The following is a 25,231-nucleotide window of genomic DNA, read 5'->3' on the forward strand; positions in this document are numbered from 1 at the left end:
TGAATTCTTCGGTTATTTCATCCCATTTGCTTCTCCAAGATGCTTTCTAAGCTGCAACACACGTGTACAGTGCAAAGTGCAGTTGGTCTCTAGGCAGAGCATGGCAGAATTCTTTCAAACACTCATTGTTTAGCAAGAAGGCACTTGATCACAACGCAGACTCTAATAGTATATGATAATGTATGTGCAAGTCAAATGTTGTGACTCATAGACTAGGAGACACTTGCACAGACGATTTTCAACTAGGCTACTCTAATGACTCGGCTTAGTGAGTGTCACGTGAAACAGTGCGTTAGCGTGCGTTACAGCATAAGTTCTCTGTCTGCATCTACAACCTCCTGTACCATTGTGACAATCCATGTCAAAGAAGGTGTTCGCTAGAAGTGACTGTACTGTATTGTACACGTACTGTAGTCATTGTCCTAAACTCATCCAGTCAATTGATATTGATTTGACGTCTGCGCCGGCTTGGCTAGATGCCCAGCCATCAAGGTGTCACGGATACTCCCAGGCTACGTACTGTACACAACGTGAACGTACATGTACGTTACATGTACGTACATACGTTAGGCGTAAAATAACCCTCCTAACCCGATCGCCGCATTTCGACTTCCGGAAGCTGCAACGTTAGTAGCCAGTATAAGAGACGACTGGTCTATGGAAGAATTTATGAAGGCACAACAGAGAGACCCACTGTTAACGGAAATCAGCGATATTGTTGGTAGAGACCAAGTTGGCCCACGTGTTGATATGAAAAATCAATCAAATGTGGTAAAGGTAATACTGAAGGAAAATTTGACTTGGTCTCCTGAAGGTGTGCTCCAGAGGATCGCTCCGTCTGGACTGTTGCAAAATGTTGTACCGTCGACGTTAGTTGCAGAAATATTACGTCTTGCCCACGATGAACCCTTTTCAGGACACCAGGGAGTGAAGAAAACGCTTCAAAGAATCTTACAGCGGTTCTGGTGGCCTACAATCAGCGATGATGTTGCACAGTACACACAATCATGCGATGTTTGCGCTAGAAGAATGTCGGCATGTCCAAGGGCACGAGCACCGTTAAAAGAGCGACAGCAGGCCACACAACCATTGCAGAATATTGAAATAGACATCAAGGGTCCATTGCCGAAATCTGATAACGGCGCTCAATATATATTCGTCATCCAAGACGCGTTCTCCCGATTTGCAGAGATGCATGCGATCTCAAGACAAACGACAGAAGAGGTATGTGAGAAACTGCTTGAATGGATATGTAGATATGGGATCCCCACATGTATACATTCGGATCACGGCACTTGTTTTACGAGTCGAGCATTTGAAGAATTTTTTTCACGGTATGCCGTTAAACATACAATGTCAACTCCATACCACCCACAAGGGAATGGCTCGGTTGAACGCTTAAATCGCTCCTTGGGTGAAACGTTGTCTAAATTGGTCGCCTCGAATCAATTAGATTGGCAGAAACACCTTCCAGAAATACAGTTTACCCACAATACCACATTTCATGAATCTATCGCCACCACACCTTACAAGGTCGTCTTCAAGGAAGATCCTAGAACAATAATTTATGCGGCCGCAGACGTGATTCATAGGCCACGATCTGCCGGAATAAGCGAAACCCCATTAGAAGTTGCGACGGATAGAGATTCTGGAATATCTAGGCTCTATAGCAGAGTCAAGACAAACTCGGAACGAATGGCAATACAGAGAAGAAAACTTACAACAAGTCGAAGCTCGTATTCCATTAGTATCAACGTGGTGAGTTAGTGTGGGTTAGGAATAAAACGGGAAGACGGAAAGTATCAAGATCTCTTTCACCGCGTTGGATAGGACCGTATGTTGTTGTTAGACCAATGTCCGATGTTGTCTACGTCTTAAAATTGCCTCATGGCAGTAAAGAGATAACACTACACCATGATGCTCTGAAGCCATACGTACAACGTGAAGGACGAGTTATACCCGAAAATACATCGAGGAGTCCGCGTTCCTGGAGCAGCCGACCGGTAAAGTGCCCCAACTCGACAGAGAATCAGGACAACACGGTCGGTTGCGAGAACACTGACTCGGGAGAAGAGTCACCATCCGAAGCGAAGGGAGGTGCGGAAGACCAGCCTGGAATGCAACTAGAACAAGAGAACCAACGCACTTCACCTGAACCACCAGTTGCTCTAAGAAGATCTAAACGGATTCGCAAACTACCCAGACGATTCGATGATTACGTTTTAGAACCAAACGATGGGGAGGATAGTGATGTAGTGTATTGATACTTTGTATTGCGCAGTGCACGTTACTTAGATAAAGCACGCTATTTCATTGGGTTCTATAAAAGTAGACACACACACAATAAATCACACACTCTTGTGTCACGCTCACTAGGCTGTCGTGTTGTTACCCACACCACCTTACAGCGTACTATACGTGCCAGTATATATACATACACACACACACACACACACACACACACACACACACACACACACACACACACACACACACACACACATTGGGTTGAAAGCGGACCTTCACGGCTGAGCGGGCGGTTCGTCCGACCCCCCAGCCTACGGGCCTGACCTCGTGTGATTTAGCCTCGGCCTCCCAGACCCGTTTAGCGCCACTTCAATGAGATGGAAGTGAAACTTGGCAATGAGGTAACAGACAGCAGTATTATATTACTTTTGGTAACTGACTTCATTACGCTGGCTTGTTGTGTGTGAAGGTAGGTTATATTTCTATGTGTATTGTCAATACATTTACAGCTTGTTCCTTGTGCTGGACATGTCAAGCGCGCGCGCGCACACACACACACACACACACACACACACACACACACACACACACACACACACACACACACACACAATGGACAAATGTCAAGCTCTCCACGTCATTCGCGAATGACGTCATCCTTAATTAAGGTTAGTTGCGGAGATATCTTCCCTTGCCTCTATAGAGACGGCCTCCATGCGCTACGTGGAGGCTTAGGGTCAGCACTACAATCCACCTGCACCTTGGCCAGAGTCATCCAGGGGCACTGACTATGGCGCAGCTTTAAGGCTGGACACAAAGGCCCACACGTACCCGTCTGCTGCATGATGTTAGGGCCAAGCCAGCGGTTATGTCCACCCCAGTCAATGACCAGGTACTTATTAATACTCCTGAGTCGAGAGAAGCAATTGTGTATAAGTTTCTTGCTTAAGGAAATTATGCCATAGCTCGCCATCACTGTGACTTGAACCTGCAACCTTACACACACACACACACACACACACACACACACACACACACACACACACACACACACACACACACACACACACTTAGCGACTAACAACCCAGCAAGAAGAAAAACAGACTTCTGGCAAAAGATATTCAATGACCCTGTGATGAAGCATTTGCGCAGATTAGAGTAGTTGCAGTGTTTGCGTTGTTGACATTGTCATACGGCATTGAAGTATGACAATGCATTAAAGCGTAAGTGTACATTAGAATTCATTGTATTTCTGAGAATGTTCAATTAACCCCTTAGTATCCGCCTATGCTCTGTATACATACAGTAACGCTGCAGTAAAACATAGTCTAATGCGTCACTCCCAGTCTATAGCACTTACTTGGAGTGTATTGATTGACTCCATTAGCTGAGCTTTGTTGCTTAGAGCGCAGTCGAATTAATACTGCCAATTAAAAAATATGGTTTTTGAAGTCTCGTGACGCATTTATAGCTGCTATCCACTTTGGATTACAAGATATCAGAAGATGTACAGAATTTCTAAAAACACTCGAACAGTAGGGCTAAACAAGATGACAATGTAGTCTCAATAATTTAGTTTTGCCGCTTGTTGAGCTTAGGCTGATAAATGCGTTCACATGATATGAAAATTTCTAAGAATGCTGTTTGCATGTATTGATAGAAGTCAAGATCTATATAAGCAAGTGTATCACCCGTATTCACAAATGATTGCACTTTTGTGATTTTACCATAAGTTTGATTGCAAGTACGCCTCTATGTACATCCCTATGTACACCTCTTTCAAGTTCGTTGGTCCCAATACAGCCCATCCAATCTCGTTGTTTTGCAGCTGCATTGCCTTTAGAGATACAGACAGATTTATGAGACTAAAACTTTCTAATACTAGCCACTGGCTGTTGAGATGGGTCGTCTTGATCAACCATGAAGAGTGGCGATTTAGCCTTTAATTTTGGTGTTGTTAGCGCTATGAATCTTGACTGATACGATACAACATGCGACAAATGCTGTAATATGACTAATAGTCTCTAACACCAGAATGCAGATTAGATATATTTCTATTATACACATATATTAGAAAGGAATGAACAAAACTTAAAAAACATTCTTGTCAGCTACTTCAAACGCCATGCACAGTGCAACAAATCAGTTATGCACAACTGACGAGCCCAATTAGCAACATCTATACACACACTATAAATGATAAAAGGCTAGTGATAGAATGTCAACAAAACATTAAAAATAGATCGTAAAATGTTTAGTAGAATAGTTTCACTAGTAACGCAGTTCTTCTTAAGTATTACTAGAATACACTATCTGCCCTCATTCAATTGTACCCACTGATAGTTCGTGTCTTGTAGAGAGACGCTTTGAAATCGTTAAGATCTTCTTGCAGCTTTTCACCTGTTGGAGCTTCATAAAAATTTCCAGGTCCGCTCTCTGACATTTTTAGCAATGTCTCTCGAGCGCCATCTTTGTCAGGCCCATAAAGGCACGTGCTAAATGTAGCGTCGTATCGTTCAACTAGCTCTCTCACCTTACTATACATGTATATAGTATCTGTGTCCGTTTCATTCGTCTGGCCATCGCTCAAGAAAAAGATTGCCGGTTTATAAAACGGATCGTCTCGTTTCTTCAAACTTTGACGAGACCTTAGGATCAACGTTACTTGGTCAATAGCAGGGATATACTGAGTTCCGCTGTGTTCAACTTCAGTCCACTCAGTAGTCGACAGCTGTTGGCAAGCAGTTGCTACGTCTCCACTGTCTATGGTAACTTGTGCCATGTTAGAGAAACATATCACAGAGACTATAAATGTTTTTGATGCATTGTTCAGTTGCTTCAAAAAATTTATAGTTGCTTGTTTTACCATATCCAAACGAGTACGCTTCGAGCATGCTGCAAGTTGCGACGTGGATGGCGTCGCCTCCACACCTTCATCTGTATCCATCTTCAATGTCATGGAATATGAACAATCTACTACTACAATTATGTGCTTGTAGTGACAACAACTAAACAGATGTCCGCCTATTACATGACCGTCTGCATCAGTATCTTCACTATAGTCGGCGTGCCAAAGTTCCCCCTGGCAAAAGCCTTCGCTGTTTAATTCTATTTCGCTTTCTGTTTTTGAAGAGCAATACATTGGACACTTACTAAATATTTTTTGTTGGCCTCTGTCTCTGCATGGATCTTCAAAGTGAGCAAAATGCTCCCAAAAATTGAAATGAAGCACTTGATCTAAAATCTGACCACTTACGTCTGGTTCGTGATGGTTAGTGCAGATCATATTTTCTTCTTGGCATGGAACAAGATGGAGATGTCCTCTCCCAAGCCGAATGCAGACGTTTCCACACCATTCTCCTTCACAGGAAGCTTCGGTATAACCTAGTGAGTTCTTGATGCGTAAGTTCTTGGCTGTTTGGTGTGCGTCGGTATTGCAAAGACCTTCGTGGTTTGTGAATTGAGTAATGCGTTGTCGGACATCTTCGACAGAGACTAATCTCTTGCTGCAATATGCATCACAACAAGGACAGCGTTTGCCGCAAAGGTGAGTTTGACCGCAAAAATGGGGACCTTCGTGTGATATACCACTACGGTAAATGGGTACGACACAAGGATTTGCAGACGCGTCTCTGCGACCTGGACAGCGACCACCTTGCACGTTGCAAGTCTTATCGCAGTCGTGCTCTTGCTTATCGCACACATGACTATCACGGTTATTTAGATCATGTAAATGATCTTCATTTGCACAGCGACGCCAGCATCCAGCATGTCTGCACGTTTGAACGCATTGTCGTTCCCCACAGAAATGTAAGTCGCCGTTTTGCGTTAGCTGGTGTTCGAATTCTCTGTCGCACTGCTTGGTGCATCCAAGTTTTTCAGCTGAACAAAACGCTGGGCATTTGTGATTAGACCCTGAACTACACAGATGCGATGAGTTTGGATGGTTTTCGAGATTGTATGAGCAGTTTCCTAAGCAACCGCGTGCCATAAGCTTCGCACACTTTTCCGGACATGGATGCTCTGTTTTGTTGCACAGATGCTGCTTATTATCGTGCCTTGCTCCAAGGCGACAACGAGACTCTAATGACGATCTTCTTTTGTTTTGCACGCCGCACTCTATTACACAAAGTGAACAGTTATGTCTACATCGATGATCGTCTTCGAGGCAGTCGCAGCCTTCTTCTGTGTCATTAGCAACACATTCAGTTGCGAGTTTTATGCAAGTTCTTTGACATCTTTCACTGTCCTCTTCACGTTTGGAGCAAATTCGAGAACACAATTTCCATTGCCCTCGAATGCGGTCAAATATCTCAATCCGGCAACGCTCTCTGAATTCATTCAGTGACGTAATCACAAGGTTTGAGCTTAAGCACTTACTTTGGGGTAGAGACTTTTCATACCATTTCTGTACACTCTCTTTCCGCTCTTCGAGAATATTGTGTATGTAGTCTTCTAGGCCTTTTTTCCATCGTGAATCAGAGTCGTTGTCACGATTCCTTTTTTTCTTAAACGCATCAATTAATGGAACTAGTAACTGGTGTGTAACAACTTGTTTTTCTACAATATTACACAAACGAAATATTTGTTCTCTCGAATCTCCATGTCCATGAAACTTTTCTCCACAAAAATCAGGATGAAGCTCGCTAGTAACTCCTCTTGCAATACCAGCTACAGACTCATCGTTTGAGATTTCTTTAAATCCAACCGCCATTATCTGCGTGGCTGTAGCTTTCATTTTATCCAGAATCTGTTTGAGTCCGGTTACTTCTGAGTCAGCAAATGTATGCTTACCTGTAGTACAAAAACCGATGTGTTTCGTAAAAACAATTTCCTGAGTTGTGGTTTGTTGACTCTTCAATTCCCTAATGCACGGATCATTGCAGCAAGAACATTTCTGGTTACAGTAGTGAGCAAGTCCGCAATAATGAGATTCTTTGTGAGAACGCTGTTTAGATGGAATGCGGACAGAGCATTGGGCGGTACCAAGTTTGGTTATATCGCAACGTCCTTCATTTACAGAGCAACGAGCAACACAAACATGTTCATTTCCACAGAAATGAGATGATTCGGGCTCTTCAAGAAAATGTAAATGATCCTCCAAGCATGGACTACCACAGTCCTTTACTTCACAAGACTTAACGCAATGTAGTTTAGCACACCTGTGTAAACTGTGATCGTGCTCAAACTCGAGATCACAAATGTCGCTGCAGCCTGAGCAGACACTTTTACATTTGTGCTTGCTACCAGCACTACAAAGATGCTGATCGTGTTTGGTTTCATAATTGATATTGCATTTCTTCATGCAATTTCGTGCTTGCCATTTTGAGCAATCCTCTTTACATTGGTGACTAACTGCATCACACCTGTGTGGAACATGGATACTGTGCTCGGCTCCCAGATTGCAAAACTTAGGACTAGACACACCACCCAAAGATTTGAGGCAGTTTTCACAACTTTCTGCGCAGCTATGATTTTCCTCTAGGCAATGGCAGTTGGATTTGTCATTGGAACATATGCTTTTTAAACGTAAGCATTCTCGTTGACATTGCATAGAGTTTCCCGTCTTTTGCCGGCAAACATTTCTACAGAGCGCCCATTCATTCATCAAAACAGAAAAGTAAAGCTTTCTGTATCTTTCAATAAAACGATCTAACGCTAACACAAGTTTCTTGCTGAGACGTTTTCTAGCAGGAAAATTGATCTCAATCCAAGACGTCACTCTAGTTATCCTCCGATCAATGACAGAATAAATAAAGTCTTGACATTTTTTAGTCCAGAGCTTGTCATTTCCTTTTCTACTTGTAGAGCAACTGTTTGTGTAGTGCCGTATCAATAACTCAGCTGTCGATGGTAACACTATCAATCTCTTATTGACGTTGACGGATCCTTCTTGCGACCATTTACAAAGTTCTAAACCAGCGTCGCACAATCCGCCAAACTGATCATCTGTATCACTAACAGTCGTTGTAGGGTCCTCCCTGTGTAGATGCTCTCTGACAGCATCGTTTGCCATTGATATAGCACCTGTTTGTATGGCTTTGCGCTCGCTTTGCGACAACATTTTGAAGGTTTCTTGAAATTCTTTTCCCGTACGATTAGAGAAAGTGTGCAGACTAGTAGAGCAAGCTCCACTGTGAGCAGAAAATGCTCGTTGACCGGTAGATTTGTCTTGCCTCTTGTCCAACTTTCTAATGCAATACTCTGAGCATCCACATGGACATTGTTCATCACAGACGTGATCTGTTTGGCAATCGTGACGTCCCACGTGCTCTATTGCTCCTGATTCTATTGTCAATGAGCACGGGAGCTTGCCGCATAATTCATTGTTACAGCGACCACCCTCAGCTGAACACAGATGTCCAACGCAATGATGCTCTGCGCTACACAAGTGTGCGAGGCCATGGAAGTGGTCCCTGTTCTGACATATCGAATTGCATCCTTCCATGCAACATTGTACTATGCAGCCCTTCTTGCCGCAGTCGTGTACTTTGTCACGATCTGTAACAACGTGATTCAAATCAAGACTACAACGGTAACTACAATCTGGAGCAGAACACTCTTCTCTGCATTTGTGTTCAGCTTTACATTCATGAACAGAGTGATCGTCAACAATGCTGTGTTCGCAGAATTCACGACAGCCATGAGATATATCGCGTTTGCAACAAGGTTGACTACACAAGTGTTCTTCTTCCCTACATTTGTGATTGCCTTGATGTTTTGCTCCGAATCCACAACGATTGGGGTTCTTCCAATTACATCCTCTTCCGCGTAAACAGTAAAAGCAAGGATCGTGGCACAAGTGACTCTGCTCGAGACAGTTGCAGCAGTCGCAACCTTTTGCTTCACATTGACATAAATCTTTAAGCCTGATACACAACCGTAAACATGGTGCATCTGGGGCTTCTTTCTGGCTGCAGACGGATTTGCAAATTTTCCAAATACTTCGCAGAGGCTCAAAGTAGCGTAAATCGCATAGCTCCAAAAATTGTTGCTTTCGGCGTTTAGGTGTATCATTGAGAGCTCGGTCATTAGGAAGGTTTAAGTTAATCCAATTAGTAACTCTCTTAATTCGTCTTTCAATCAAAGCTAAATAGAATTTTTGCAGATTCAGTACCCAATTTTCGTCGTCCTTGTCTCGATCGTTTCTTTTCTTACGGTATGTTTCCAACAAATTTTGTTGATGCTGCTCTGTTATAAACGGAATCTTTTGCATAGTGTTGTTGACTTTCCTCTCCGTTATCCAAATGCACAGATTTAGTCCTGCGTCTCTGAGACCCAAATGTTGTGATTCCGTACGGTCTTCGATAACTGCACGATCTCTTTCCAATGCGGTAAGGTCTTCAATGACATTACCATCATTGCTAAGTTCTAGGGCTCCAAATGCAACTGCATTTTCTATGTGTTGATCAAGGCAATCTTCTAGAACAGTGTATGAAGTGTCCTCAGCGTTTACGACGCCGTTCAAATGTAAACTGGCAAGAACAGATTTCATGGCAATCACCATTTCTCTGTGAGGAATAGAAATAGGTGACTTCCTATCAATTTCTACTTTCACTGTATTCAAACCTTTGGAAAAGTGCTTATGAGTCAATGGTCGTTGACAAATAACAGAGCATTCATCAAAAATTCCTTTTCTTAGTTTGTCAGTGTCGTCAAGTATTTCAGAATCATCACGAGAAAGGTTTCGAATTGCACCAGACATACTATTCCGAATTTTCTTTTCCACTTCGCCTGCCGCCTCCTTATCATTATGACTTACATCTTTTAGTACAACACACAAAGTTCCGTTGAAAAACGCGTTGCTTTGAGATTGTCCAGTAGAAAGACGCTGCGCTGCTTCTTTGAGTGCTTTACTCATAAAATCGATGTCACTGCTTTCCATGCGAATTTCATTTTTCATAATCACGACTGAGCTAAAAGCTGCACCAAAACTAGCCAGTAAACAATCCTCCTGAACCGACCGTTCTTCAGTGCTACGGCCTTCGAAATCCAGAAGAACCAAAAGCAACTCTGGCAAAATCTTGGCGCACATCCAAATACCTTCGGTACATCGCCATCCAGAGGTGTCAAAATGAGCACCTGCAAGATGATTAAGGAAATAACTTTTGCCTGTGCTTTGCTTTCCTTGTGCAGAAACTACTTTTATGGGCAGTTGTTTTCGTGCCGCGTCTGCAAAAAGAGTTTCAACCAAACCAAACGACATCTTTGGAACCAGTTGCTCAAGAGTTGCAACATTTTCAACAAGTTTACATCCGTCAGTCTTTACAGGTACAAGACAATGATCCTCAATTCGTGCTATCTGTACTGGAACAGTGGGAACGAGTTGGCGTATCCAGTTCCCAAGAGATACGGCTCCAGCACTCAGTTGTAAGTTTGGTGCATCGCGTGCATTAAAAGCAACGACTTTTAGCACAATTTTGTCTACTTCCTTCTGCAGGTTCTCTTTTGTCTTGCTCAAATAACCCTCGATTCGTGCTCGAATGCTCGATTCGACTCTGCGAATAAAAGACGTGCTACTGCCATTAACTGGAAACGACAAAGATAAAGGTTGCACGCCAGTTTCGTAACAGTGACGTACAGAATATTCGTCATAGATAGCTTGGAACCCCTTCAGCATGTCTGCGGGGGTAGCAAGCTTTCTTCCAGCTTGTTTAGTTTGTTCGTCATCAGCTGTAATCGTTCTCCACGATACTAACTTGGAATTGTCAGAATTTATTGCGGTAAAGTAGAAGTGGCCGTCTAACTTGATAATTCTCAATGTTTGCAAATGAACATTTGGCTTGACTATCTTAGTAGCTCCCACCGTGGATACCGCCGAAACTTTAGTTTGCAAAACGGAGCAACTGAGACTAGACGAATCTGCGTGAGCACATAGTAATTGGGTCGATGAGATGCTGCACAAGTCGAGTAGACCGTCCGGTAAATCAAACTTTGCAACCATTTCCTTACTATTTACGTCTACTATTCTTCCACGATTGCGACAGTCAACAATGAGAAGTCCATCTTTGTTCATAAACTCTAGAAATTTGATTTCGTCTGTGTTTGAATTCTGTGGAATTGAAAAAGAATATGCATTTTTCAATATCTTATTAACGGTAATCACTTCAAAAATGCAAATTTCCTTTTTTTGTTTGTTGTACCAGCTCATAAGTCTATTAAAAAACGCAAACACGGTTGGTACAATATGAGAGAAAGTGCGAATTGGTCGCTTACGATTTATCTCAGAGCCACAAAATACATGAACTTTATCACAGTCCTTATTGCTCTCTCGAATAACTGCTATCACACGCCTTTCAGTTGGCGTAGAAACGCAATTAAGACACAATAGTTCTTTAGAGCCAGTCAATGAAAGGTCAATAGGTACCATCTCCGGTGACTCTATCGTAGGGAATTCACTTGAGCTTGCGTAAAAATCTGCAGGTCGCCTGCATTGCAGTCGGAATGCCGTAGATGTTTCGGTTTGAAAAATGGCATATCCATCGTGACCGTACGAAGCTAGCAAATCAGTTGACTCTGATGCATCAAAGGATTGCTCTAAATTGCAATTGCACGAAAACTCTGGCAACAACTTCATATCATCGCTGCTGACGCTCAACATCTTTTGCGGTGCTAGCCTTTTACTGTAAGCTACGTCTTCGTCGGATTCGTCTTCTTCATCGTCGTAATTCTGTTTTTCGTGTCTTTCTAACTCTTTCAGTTGACTAGAGTTGAAAACCACGTGTATGTGGGTAGATAGTTCTCGTAAGTATCGAAGAAATCGTACAGAATTTTTATCAATTCCAGAGTCTGTCGCTGTTGAGTGTCTTTGCAAAAACAAAACAAACAGAATGTTTGGTTGAGCAAGAAATGCATATAGACCGCGAGGATATTCTCGCACATTTTCTTTTAAAGAATAAATTGATTCTTCAAAATTGCAATCTTCACAAAGGAAATGCATAATTTCTTCATCATTGCCGTAGATGCCGATTATTTTCAAATGAATATCGTCAAGCTCACTAAGTACTACCTTTGATGAATCAGCTTTTGCTTTTACCTTTTCGGGTGCTAACTGGTGGCATAAACGTATCACTTCTTGCTGTTGAAGTACCGGTTTTGTTGCAACACCTGATTCAGTCTCCTCGTGAGTTACCAGTACAAGCTTGAACACATGAGGATACGTTTTAGAATTTAGACCTTTTGGAATTGGTCTTCTTGTCTTCATGGGGATGTCATGTTCATCATCTGCATGAAGGAGACAAAAGATCGTGCGTTAGTTAAACTGCAGCCTATGACTTTCGATACACACACACACACACACACACACACACACACACACACACACACACACACACACACACACACACACACACACACACACACACACACACACACACACACACACACACACACACACACACACACACACACACACACACACACACACACACACACACACACACACACACACACACACACACACACACACACACACACACACACACACACACACACACACACACACACACACACACACACACACACACACACACACACACACACACACACACACACACACACACACACACACACACACACACACACACACACACACACACACACACACACACACACACACACACACACACACACACACACACACACACACACACACACACACACACACACACACACACACACACACACACACACACACACACACACACACACACACACACACACACACACACACACACACACACACACACACACACACACACACACACACACACACACACACACACACACACACACACACACACACACACACACACACACACACACACACACACACACACACACACACACACACACACACACACACACACACACACACACACACACACACACACACACACACACACACACACACACACACACACACACACACACACACACACACACACACACACACACACACACACACACACACACACACACACACACACACACACACACACACACACACACACACACACACACACACACACACACACACACACACACACACACACACACACACACACACACACACACACACACACACACACACACACACACACACACACACACACACACACACACACACACACACACACACACACACACACACACACACACACACACACACACACACACACACACACACACACACACACACACACACACACACACACACACACACACACACACACACACACACACACACACACACACACACACACACACACACACACACACACACACACACACACACACACACACACACACACACACACACACACACACACACACACACACACACACACACACACACACACACACACACACACACACACACACACACACACACACACACACACACACACACACACACACACACACACACACACACACACACACACACACACACACACACACACACACACACACACACACACACACACACACACACACACACACACACACACACACACACACACACACACACACACACACACACACACACACACACACACACACACACACACACACACACACACACACACACACACACACACACACACACACACACACACACACACACACACACACACACACACAACTACACGTTAGGAGCTGCCAAATACTGGTTACGACCCCCGTTTGGCTCTTGTGCGCTACTCAGGAGAATTCTGGGCCTGCGCTAAAAATCTCCTGGAGCAGGGCCAGGTACTCTCAAGAGCACCGGCTTGTTAAGCCATCTGTGGTATGAGCTCCCGAAGTCTCACCTAGACACCAGTGGCTGATGTCACGTCACGGACGATGACTACTTAGGTCCCAGTCAATCACCAGGTACTCATTTCTACTCCTCAATGGAAAAAAGAAATTGTGTATGAGTTTCTTGCCCAAGGAAATTATGACAGAGCTCGCAATCACGTCGACTTGAATTAGCCTAATGGGTCACGGATTTACACACTCTATTGGATAAATCTCTTACTAACTGAGCTACAGCGTCACACCACGCGCACGCACACACACACACACACACACACACACACACACACACACGCACACACACACACGCGCACACACACACACACACACACACACACACACACACGCACACACACACGCAGCACACACAACGAACTACCTGCTGTTACCTAACGACGACAGCACAAAGGCACAGGAAATTAATTATCAATGACGCTCAATGTGATTGAAGCCGTAACGCATGCATGCTTGAGCAGATAAAGTGTTTGCATTATCGACATTGTTATGATGGCATTGAGATAAGGCAATGACAGCGTAAGTCTACTTTAAAATTCATTTATTTCTGACATCATTACATACTCAAATCAAAGCCATTACCTGAATCAGCGTCTCTACATTTTGATGCTTCTTTGAGAGGAATTGCATCAGCAGACCAATTGTCCCTACCCGTACAGGGCTTGGATTTGTTGCCTGACGTCGGACTGGTTTCACTGTTATCAGCAACTAAATATAGAATAAGGTGTCATAAATTAAATTAGCTTAGATCAGGGGCATAGCGAGACCCCTACAAATGAACTTCACGATGCTATGGGACACGCCCATGTCTTAAACATTTGCCTACTACAGCATAACGCCGACTAGTGTATAGGCGTTCGCTAGAAGTATTCCAAAGACACGAGGCAAACAGGTCAATACAAGCCTACATAGCTAGACCGTACGCACGCTTGTGTCCAGCCAATACAGCGGCGTAGGAACAGGGGGGATGACGCCTCCTCGCTCACCCCCGCTCGTGACATCTTCCTATGCCACTACAATATATGCTGTATACTGTACAGAAATGGAAGGGAGCACTACAGTGCTGGAGCCTAAGCGCCGAGAAATTGACCCCTTTCCAGTACCTGATACTTTGGTTGTACAGTAGAATTAGAAATGTGCTTCCAAACGCACTGAAACTTACTTATGCTGTGTTCCTAGTACACCAAACGATTGATTTTTAGTCTCAACAACGAGGCACAGGTACGTACTCCGATCGCAACTACACCAAACAGTTGCAGCAAACTTACTGGCAAGCACCTACTAGAAAGCATGCACAAATTAACATCACGTGCACGTCACTAGACACAAGTATCCCAACACTCGTTTATACAGATGGCCGAGTCACACTAGTCCCAAGCATACCAACACTTGCTTGTACAGATAGTGGAATCACACTAGACCCAAGCATCCCAACACTTAATTGTTTATACAGGTGGATGAGAAAAGACATGCAGTCAAACGGTAAATGACTTGGTTGCGGCGCTTTGTCGCTGGTCCAAGTACTCTCTGTTCACTACCCTCTGTTCGCTATGACCTTGAAAGTACACTCAAAAGTCATGATCAGTAATCAAAATTGGTAAGTCTTGCGTGACTCCGCCTATACTAGCGAACAAGCTCCAACAACCATATGTAGAGATTACAAGAGCGATAATGGTGAACGCACGCAATACATTCCAAAGTTGTTTGCATGGTCGCTTCTGTCGAGTCGTCGAGTCGGTATTCCCGTCGAGTCGGTCGCCACTTCCGGTAAGACGACTACTACAATACTCGCTATACATAGTATTAATAATCAGTTAAAGAAACAATTCTGATCGAGATGCACCATCAAGGCTAGGCTTTACTGTCTTCGTCTTTTCTCGCTAATGGGAATAACTACTCGACCAAGGTCAAGTGGATAAGTGACTGTTATGTCAGAACAAACCTGACAAATTAAGAACGCTTAAAAACTTGAGAACTGATGGGGCCGTTTCAAGAATTTGTCTTCCAAGTAAAGGGTATTTTCGGCCCGCCATCAGACCACGTAAGCCTTATACCCTGTTTAAACGAGCACGCATAGCGAGCCAAGCCGAGCCGAGCCGCGCCAGCTCGTGACAGCCCAGTATTCCAGCCCGAATTGCACGACACAATCCGTAGAAGGAAGCCAATGGGTGTCACTAACGTGCGGTAGCTCCTTGAGCTTGACACAGCTCGTGTTCGTTCCTTGAGCTTGACACAGCTGGCGATTGCAACGGACAGAAGCTAAGCTGCTCGCGTTTTTTCTCTATGGCCTTACAACAGTCATATCCAGAATGCGTAGGACATATAGGAGACGTCGTAGGTCGAGCGCCTGGCTACTTTGCGCACATGCAGCAACGGAGTTCAAGCGCTAAACTTTGATCATCTTGGGCGGTCCCTAACAGAGTCTTCGTCTCGCTCCACGGTCTTTGTGCCATTTTCGCGCAGAAGTATGACGTGTCGAAAAGAGTTCTGGCTACTCGAGACTACCAAATGAGCATGCGCTGGCCGTTTTCCAGCACGCTATGAGTTTACACGACGTATTTGACCCGAGCCAGCCCGGGCTGGCGCCCGATGGCCCGGCTAGAAATACCGAGCCAAGCTGGCACGCCTCGGCCCGCGTTTATAACACGATTACAAACCAAGCTGACCCGAGTCAGCACGGGCTGGTCTGCTTACAAGTGCTCATCTAAACGGGGTATTACAGACGCATATCACGTCGTTCCAAGTCCAGTGGAAACCGTCGTACTACTTTCAGACCGTCTGGAGACATAGTCTTACGTAGGCAGACCCTTTTCCTGCGTCATACTTCCAGGATACCCCAGACTACTACAGACTGACCTTGTTTCGTGCGATACCTATATCTAATTCGAGAGAATGGGTTTCTGAGAGATTTATTGAATTGAAGGCAACGGTCGCTGCTGTCGATCGTTTACGACTCAGTCATCCTTACCAGGCCCGTAGATTTAAAAAGTGGTGAGTCCTAACGCGCGCTAAGTGAGCGTGGTCATACGATTGCGCGCCAAAGAGTACGCCGTCTTCCAGTATACTGATTTCTAAATTACCTAATTAATGTACTGCAGAACGGGTTCTTGAATACTTACTCTTGTTTACCAACAATTACTGTAATTCGATCATGGCTACGCGATGACTTAAGGAGAGCGTAAATAGCAATTAAGTCAAAATGCTCTAATTTACTTAGTTCTAACTATAAAGAAATTAGTTATTTAATCACCTATATTTTCAACAGGAAGTTTCGGGCAATCGTCGATTGTCGGAAGTACAGTTTCTGAAAGATGGTTCGGTCAAAAACAGACCGACAGGATCGGTTACCTACGGCCACTCTACAAAAGTGGACTGGCCGTCTCCTATGGCCTTGCGGCTACGCAGAAACACGTGTGTCGGTTGCGCACTAGACGCATATCATGCATCTCCGCAGTGTTCCTCTAAATTCAGTTGTTCTAAGTCTCTCTTGTAATAGTATACCAATTAATTAAACTCATCTGTACACTAAATTTAGATTCAAACTACATGCATGGTCATGTGACGCACGTGTGAAGCCTAGCCTAGTAGGTATCCCGATATTTGATCAAGGCGCATTTCCAAGCATTCCTAGGTATTTCTATCTACAAATGTTAAAACCACGTCTACAAATGGTGTGCTATAGCCCAGTCTAGTCTATGCCACGTTACGACTCTGCTTATAGACGATGTGGTTTTGCAGTTAGTTTAAATGTTTACATTATTGACCTTGTCAAGATGGATTTGAAATAAGACAATGACAAAATATATACAAAATTCATTCATTTTCATTCCTGACAAGGTTGCTCACTCAAATCGAACCTCTTACCTGAATCACGGTCTGTATGTTTTGGTGTTTCTTTAACAAGAGGAATTGCATCAGCAGACAAATTCTCATTAGAGGAAGCAGGTTGCAATTTGGTGTCTGACGTCGGACTAGGTTGATTGTTATCAGCAACTAAATATAGAAACATAATATTATGTGTCATATACTCTTACACAATAGTACATGATATGGTTTGCAGTTAGTTACGAGTGACTTGCGTACTGCTATTGAAATTTCAATGTGTGAAGAACTGTTTACTACAGGTTGATAAAAAGTAACCACTAAGATGAAAGTATGAAAGTATGAAGCTAATTCCATGGCGGTTTCGGACAGATGAAGTAAGCCAGAAATAGCCAAATTCACTATAAATTACCTAATGCATTATATCATATCCATGTGTGTTTCTTACAAAACTCAACAATATCTTTAAAATATATTAAAACTTAGTAATTTTAAACGTTCTAAAGACACTAGGCACTCTTAAATTTGTAAACAATAATTAAATTGCTACATTTAAAAATTCTGCAAAATTAACCTTTAGTCTAACGCATGAACGTAGTGCTATATAGTATAAGTTTTGGTGTAAGCGGTCAATGGCAGTCCTAATAACATTATGCGAGGATGAGAATAGGTTGAATACATTGTTTCTGTTTCAATACGCTACAGCAGGGCCTTATGTAGACGGCTCTGTGGAACTCTAAACTTAACAAGGTTACTTACACTAAATTTTGAGTGCAAGGTCAAGTACTTTCGACATTAATTACTATATTGTAGAACCTACAGCAACTGAGTGATACCCTGAGCTTTATCACTGTCCTATTTCTCAACGCACAATGACATTTCTCTTTTAGTTAGTGGACTAATTTTTAGTTGTTAGACAAGATGACAGTGTTTGTCGACTTTTGGACTACTTTATTTATATACATTTTCAAAAATACGAAAGTTCATGCAAAGAGAAGCTTTCCTGCAATTCTGGGGACACCATCATACAAAATTATGCATTTAATGCTATGAATATGACTTGCGATTGATTTAGTAAATTACCAATGTGAATAATTACAAAACAAAATTTTGTATTGTGTAAAGGTGTATTTGGGAGTACAACTTGGTTATCAACTTCCTGAAACTAGGAAAGTTGAAAGAGAAGATTTCCTGCAAGTTAAAGTGTTGAAATTCGTTTTGAGAAGACTACCTACTGAATGAAACTGTTACATGTATCTACATTCTTACAGTTTGGTACAGCTTTAACAGAAGTTGCAGAACCATGCGAAGTCTCATTTGGTGCATCAGGTGTGGTGTTGGTCTCTGAAGGAGAACTTGGTTGATTGTCACCAGCACCTAAAATACAGAGAGTACGTGTTACGTTGCAGGTACACAAGTACACTGCATGTGGGCAGTCAGTTAAGGATATTTAATTACAGCAGCAGAGCTTTCAAGGTGATAAATAGTTCTCTAAGGTCGAATGCAAACAAGGAAGAGAGAAACCACCATAAAAACATTACCACGTTAATGCTAAGCTAAAATGTTCTTTTTTGTGTAAAGTTGTATTTGGGTATAACTTCGTTATCAACTTCCTGAAAATAGGAAAGTGGAAAGTGAGTGCTAATGGTTAACAAATTTCATCAGCAAAACGGTAAACAGTCTTTGTACGTATAGACTCAATTTGCAACAAACTCAATGATATTATTAACTACGTATACTGTGTGTTGGTTTTAGATAGATGCTTTGATATCGGGTTATAAATCTTAGTTTATCACAAAATCTTCGCGCAAGCGTTCTAGAGAGCAATCTTCGCACCATCAAATGCGGTTTACTGCATTTCTTCAGGCGCTTGTTGAGATCATAGTAGACGCACAAATGGACACAAGCTTAGTAAAATCTTCAATGGGTCGGCGCGAGAATTTCATGCACAGGAAAAACATTGTTTTGTAGCAGTTTTGGATCGATAAACGGATAATCCACGCAGAACATCAGAGATGGATCGCACTTAGCGTGGTATATCGGTTTCCTATATCACAGTGAATCATAAGTTAGACAAAATTAGTGTATTTGTTTAATGCAAGCGGACAAAGGAGTTACCACTTTTTGTTGCAGAACGGCAACGCCAAACTACAAACAAGGGAGTGTCTAAACAGGAAATGCAAATGTGGTAGCACCTCGCGAGTAGACCGCCAAAGATGGTTAGATAGTATGCTAAATGGCGATAGACATTCCCTCTCTTTTCTAAATTCCAAGTGTTTATGGCCACACCAATTATTGCTGCAGATTTCACGCCAGCTCAATGGTGTAGCTAAATAGGACCATCCTTGCCGACAAAGCAAGACTTCGTCAAGATAAAAAATAACCTGGTATAATTGCACGTGTCAAAACATTACAATCTAAGGCGCATAACCTATAGCTTTCGCATGAACGAGTAACGTATAGTCTAGAATGCACGGTTACGCTTAGAACGAAGATAGCTTCGGGGTTAAAATTGAGTCTGTCTATTCCCGTTCTCTTTTTGTGGACTGCATGAGTATACCCATTGCACGAGTGATCGAAGCAGCTCTGCACTTGACTAGCTGCTTAGCTTTGCACCAAACATTTCTTTCATACCTTTACAGAAAAATTACAGAACGAAGACTCCAACTCTTGGTTCGTATCGCTTATCAGTAGCAATCAAATGCAAACGTTGAACACGCCCACAAGCTATACTCGTTAGGTCTGGCCGCAGTATCTGGTGAAAAGCAGAAAGCAATGGCTTGTAATGTAAACACCAAGACGATTGGGTTGGGTCCGTTAGAGAGCGGGAGTGATGCTCAGGAGTCTAGAGGTCCCTGTCATAGGCAAACTGTTGATAGGTTAAAGATGTATATAGCCGCTAAATATGGTTACTTCGTGCAACCGCGGAAATAGAAACAAGGATTTCAATATGACGGCAAGTAGTCAATAAAAGATTGTATAGTGACTGCCTTCGAAGCGCGGATTACGATTGGTAGTGCATCTGACGAAATTTCTCAACACAAACGAATTGAATGTATAGAATCTCATTATCATCTACCTTTTCCACTCTTTTCGCCCGAAATAGGAGATTGCGCCGAAACACAAGTTGCTGATGACTGAGATTCAAAGTCTTCACCAGAGCCAATAGGCTCAGTGGTACATGTACTATCATTTGTACTGTGATTTTGATCTAAAAAGTACAAACACAAACGTATACGTATTAGGAATCTATGAGACGTGTACAAAATAGCTTGCAAGACAGTTATAACTGTCTATTGTATCTGTCTACTTACTGGTTTCCAGCAGTTCTTTCAGTAGGTGTGGTTGCTTGTCCGAGAGAATCTTTTCAAATTCCTTTAGCTGTGAGACTTGCTGATTCTCCAACTTTTCCAAGACATGAAGAAATTTGTCAGCGACAAAGTGGGAAGGCCTACCCCTCTGCTTGTAATTTATCAATAACCCGTTCTCTTCATGTGTAATTATGCCCTTGTCAAAACATGCATCAATGACAGCGCTCGTGTCTAATGTTTGGACAAGATACTCTCGTTTCTGTTTTAGTAGTTGCCAAGTTAAATGTGGAGAGGACAGAAGAAGGCTGCAAATATTCGAGTTTACTTTGCCAACAGACTCTATAAATGTCACTACTATGTTAGGATCGCTGTCGGCCTTCTTGCAAATACGATCATGAAGAATTTCTGATGCCGTTTCGGGATCATCCATTACTTTTAGCATACCAGAAACGTCTTTTAGCTCTTCCTCACAAAGAACTTGATCAGATATCACAGCGTTGATTGCAGATTGAAGACAGTTTTGTAGTTGTTGCAACACAATATCTTTCCGGGATTTAAACCTGGATAGAACCAATGATGCATCCGTAACAAAACGTTCCTGTAAACAAGACAATTAGCATTAACGTTCTGTCATTCGTACGATGCAATTTGTCAGTTTTGCAGGTACCTAGTCGTTTGCAAAACAAACAAAACACGACATTGCTTGTTGCAGGTCACATGCCTGGACCTGTCCTGTTCCATAGCTACCGAAAAAACGGTCACGGCAAACAGTTAACGGGTAAAGATACCACGACGAAGACACCGCTTTCCTCTATGTGCATTTCTAAGTACTTGGAAGGCATGCAAATTGTCTACAAGTGGACACACACGGGGTGAACTGAGTGACGCAACCGGACGACGTACTGTACAGTCACATGCACACACACACACACACACACACACACACACACACACACACACACACACACACACACACAAATACAGCCACACACCCAAGCACATCAATAAAGCAAATAATCATGCAGATTAAAGCGAAGACAGAAAGGTAGTGAAGGAAGCAGAGGTGCTGCAGTCTTTTAAACACTAGAGATTGCCCTGCCACATTAAGTTAGAAAGTTTAACTGAATAATGGAATTCGTGTTGACAGTAAAATCTAAAATTTAGCAAATTTTCTCCTTGGTAACTCACAGTACCCTACTTCAATTTCAACCACACATTCCGAGCTACCACTCCTCCTAGTCTACACTAGTCTCGTTCTATACATTCCATCAATTTCCACGTTAATAGTTTGTTCCCTCCTGCCACTATACTTTCGTCTAACATGCACATCACGACAGATGTGTTTTGGCGTTACATTACAGTCCATCCACGAAGTTCGCGCACCGTAGGAAAACACGTGTAGCTGGGTAGTAGGAGGTCCCCCGAGAGCAATTACGCATACCATTAGAAAGCTCTTGTCGAGGAGGAGTCAGACCGTCGTATCCCCTAGTCTACCACCAGCTAGGATCATAGAGTCCGCCGAATCCGGCTAATTACACAATGCATACATTAGCCTTCATGCATGTATACGTATAAAGAGTTGACGTATGAAACTAGACGTCCAGGCGCTGCAACCAGACGGTCATTCAGTAATTTTGTGGTACTACTGTCCTACACTGGCACAAAACTCCTATTACTGCTACTTAAAAATCCTTTTAAAACAACTGATCCCACGGTGTTCGAAATTCGTGGGCGGACTCTAGATAAGCTGTATGCAACAAGCATGTCCTGTTTACTATAGACGTTCCTAAAAAGAACAATATCTACCAGAAACAGCTGTGAAAGACGACAGAAGATGCACGTCCGCAATGCCATGGCTAGTCTACTGCACCTTGCTTATGATGTCTGATATTTATGCAGTCGGATAGAGTTGGGTGCATGTATACGCCTACGTACTTTCTCAGTAACGCCATTCGCCTTGTCTTCACCACCAGACGCTTCAGCCATTTCGTAATTACACTAGGTTACGTCAGTCTAAGCTTCAGCGAGCACGCAACAAGCCGATACAGAACGACCTTTGAGCGGCTGCAAAAACAGGAAATTGAAAACAGAAAACAGATAATTCACGATATCGACTTTCACTTCACCTTCTACAGAATTCAAGAAGCGCTAAACTGCTTAGCCAAACGCAGAAATGTAGTTGGTTACGTCAAGCGATGTATAGAACTTGAATACAGTAGCTGAACAATTAGCAGATGCCTAGAGAGAGCCAACCACGTGCAGAAAGATATCAGCAACCTATAGAGAAACACAACAATGATCTAGGAGCAAAAACCATAAGAAGTCTCCCGATGTAGTTCATAGAATGCGTTTCTGCCTAAAATATGAGTTTCGCAAGTAACAATCCCACCACTGGTCTATACTTTATGGTGCTCACAACTATAGAAGAGACGCATCTCAAGTCTGGGAATAATACAGATTTAATTTACTCTCAATCTACTCGATCATTCGTCAACAAAACAGTCTGGACTTACGGCTGAGTTCCTGCGACGAGCTAGTCAAACTATTGAGTGGCACTTTGTAGCTCATGCGACTTCTTTAATAATGTAATTACGTTATAGTGCGCACGCGCAGATAAGGTTGCCGGTGGTGTGTGTGTGTGTGTGTGTGTGTGTGTGTGTGTGTGTGTGTGTGTGCGTGTGTGTGTGTACAATCTCTAGATTCTTCGCATAAAACATATGTCGAGTGGGGTATGAGTATAGTAGCGTTGAAAAAACTAAGCTTCTTAGTACAGGCAACAAGCAAGCTCACAATTTCATTGATGACCATCACTTACAGAATGTCCATGAGTATTGATAGCTGGGTAGTGTCGTTTACCAGTGTGGAGGATGTTGTGAGGAAATTGAAAATAGAATTGTAAAAGCCACGCAGTACAGCATTCACCTGTTGGAGGAAACAAATGTTTTCCAATAGAAACTCTGTAGATCGAGCCATTAAACTAAAAGTTATTGTTCTACCAGTGTGATTGTATGGCTGTGAGACTTGCCTGTGACTCAAGAAACCATTAGCAAGCTGCACACATTTCGCATGAGATTTATTAGAACGATCTTCGGAGTGTCTCAATGGCATAAAATAACTAACAAGAAAATGTGGCAACAGCTAGTAAAAGGAGATCCCATATAATTTAAAATTCAACAACAATGACTACAGTGGTAGGGACATGTTGTAAGAATGTCAACCAACCATCCCCAAATCATCTTCTACGCAGTATACATTTAATTAATCATAAACGTTCAGCTCAAAGTACTCAACAACGCTGTGTTGATGTAGATCACAAAGACTTAAAATCATTGAACTTATCGACATAAGATCAACAGAATCACTCACCATGGCAATCTATTCTGCAAAGTATAAATTCATAGTAGTTATGGCTGAAATTTAGGTTCAGATTCAGGTGTGTGTGTGTGTGTGTGTGTGTGTGTGTGTGTGTGTGTGTGTGTGTGTGTTTGTGTGTGTCTGTGTGTGTGTGTGTGTGTGTGTGTGTGTGTATGTGTGTGTGTGTGTGTGTGTGTGTGTGTGCGTGCGTGCGCGCGCGCGTGCATGTGTGTGGTGCTGATAGATCAGTTGGTTAGATAGGCATCTTATAAAGTGTTTACATCTGGAACCTTGAAAGGTCGCAATTTCAATTCATAGTGATGGCGAGGTATGGCATAATTTCCTTAAGCAAGAAACTAACACATATTTGATTCTCTCGACTCAGGGGCATAAATGAGTACTGGTCATTGACTGGAGACCTAGGCGACAACCTGCTGTAACATGACACCAGCCACTGGTGTCATGGTGAGACTTCGAATGCTCACACAACAGTTGGCTTCACAAGTTGGTGCTCCTGAAGGTGCCTGGTCCGGCTCCAGGAGTTTGCTAGCGCAGGCCCAGAGTTCCCTGAATAGCGCACAGGGCCCAGCTTAACAGCCGGGGTGTAACCTCTGAGAGGCAGCTCCAGATGTTTAGAGTTTAGGGTTAGATGTGTGTGTGTGTGTGTGTGTGTGTGTGTGTGTGT

At 42.9% G+C, this 25,231-nt stretch overlaps 2 protein-coding genes across 2 annotated transcripts; both read right to left on the minus strand.

The window, feature by feature from the left end:
* Positions 1–4,312: 4,312 nt before the first annotated feature.
* LOC134195149 (uncharacterized) lies at positions 4,313–5,109 on the minus strand. The gene has a single exon (XM_062664159.1). The coding sequence runs from the start codon at positions 5,028–5,030 to the stop codon at positions 4,572–4,574; it is 459 nt and encodes a 152-aa protein (XP_062520143.1). The 5' UTR covers positions 5,031–5,109; the 3' UTR covers positions 4,313–4,571.
* On the minus strand, positions 5,045–23,463 carry LOC134195247 (uncharacterized). The gene is made up of 9 exons (XM_062664252.1): positions 23,319–23,463; positions 23,128–23,256; positions 21,196–21,790; positions 20,961–21,092; positions 19,151–19,258; positions 17,924–18,052; positions 14,642–14,767; positions 5,106–12,472; positions 5,045–5,053 (listed from the first exon to the last, which is right to left on the minus strand). The coding sequence occupies exons 2-9, from the start codon at positions 23,176–23,178 to the stop codon at positions 5,045–5,047; spliced, it is 8,517 nt and encodes a 2,838-aa protein (XP_062520236.1). The 5' UTR covers positions 23,179–23,256; positions 23,319–23,463.
* Positions 23,464–25,231: the final 1,768 nt, after the last annotated feature.

This window comes from Corticium candelabrum, chromosome 19 (assembly GCF_963422355.1).
Source record: "Corticium candelabrum chromosome 19, ooCorCand1.1, whole genome shotgun sequence".
NCBI classification, from domain to species: Eukaryota; Metazoa; Porifera; class Homoscleromorpha; order Homosclerophorida; family Plakinidae; genus Corticium; species Corticium candelabrum.

What these genes read in the sequence shown, in the direction of transcription:
- LOC134195149 (XM_062664159.1), bottom strand. Translation starts at nt 5,030, where the DNA reads ATGGCACAAGTTACCATAGACAGTGGAGACGTAGCAACTGCTTGCCAA.
- LOC134195247 (XM_062664252.1), bottom strand. Translation starts at nt 23,178, where the DNA reads ATGGCTGAAGCGTCTGGTGGTGAAGACAAGGCGAATGGCGTTACTGAG. An exon ending in GGGCGAAAAGAGTGGAAAAG is followed by an intron (nt 19,259 to 20,960) that starts GTAGATGATAAT and finishes TCTGTATTTTAG; the next exon opens with GTGCTGGTGACAATCAACCA. An exon ending in ACATACAGACCGTGATTCAG is followed by an intron (nt 14,768 to 17,923) that starts GTAAGAGGTTCG and finishes TTCTATATTTAG; the next exon opens with TTGCTGATAACAGTGAAACC.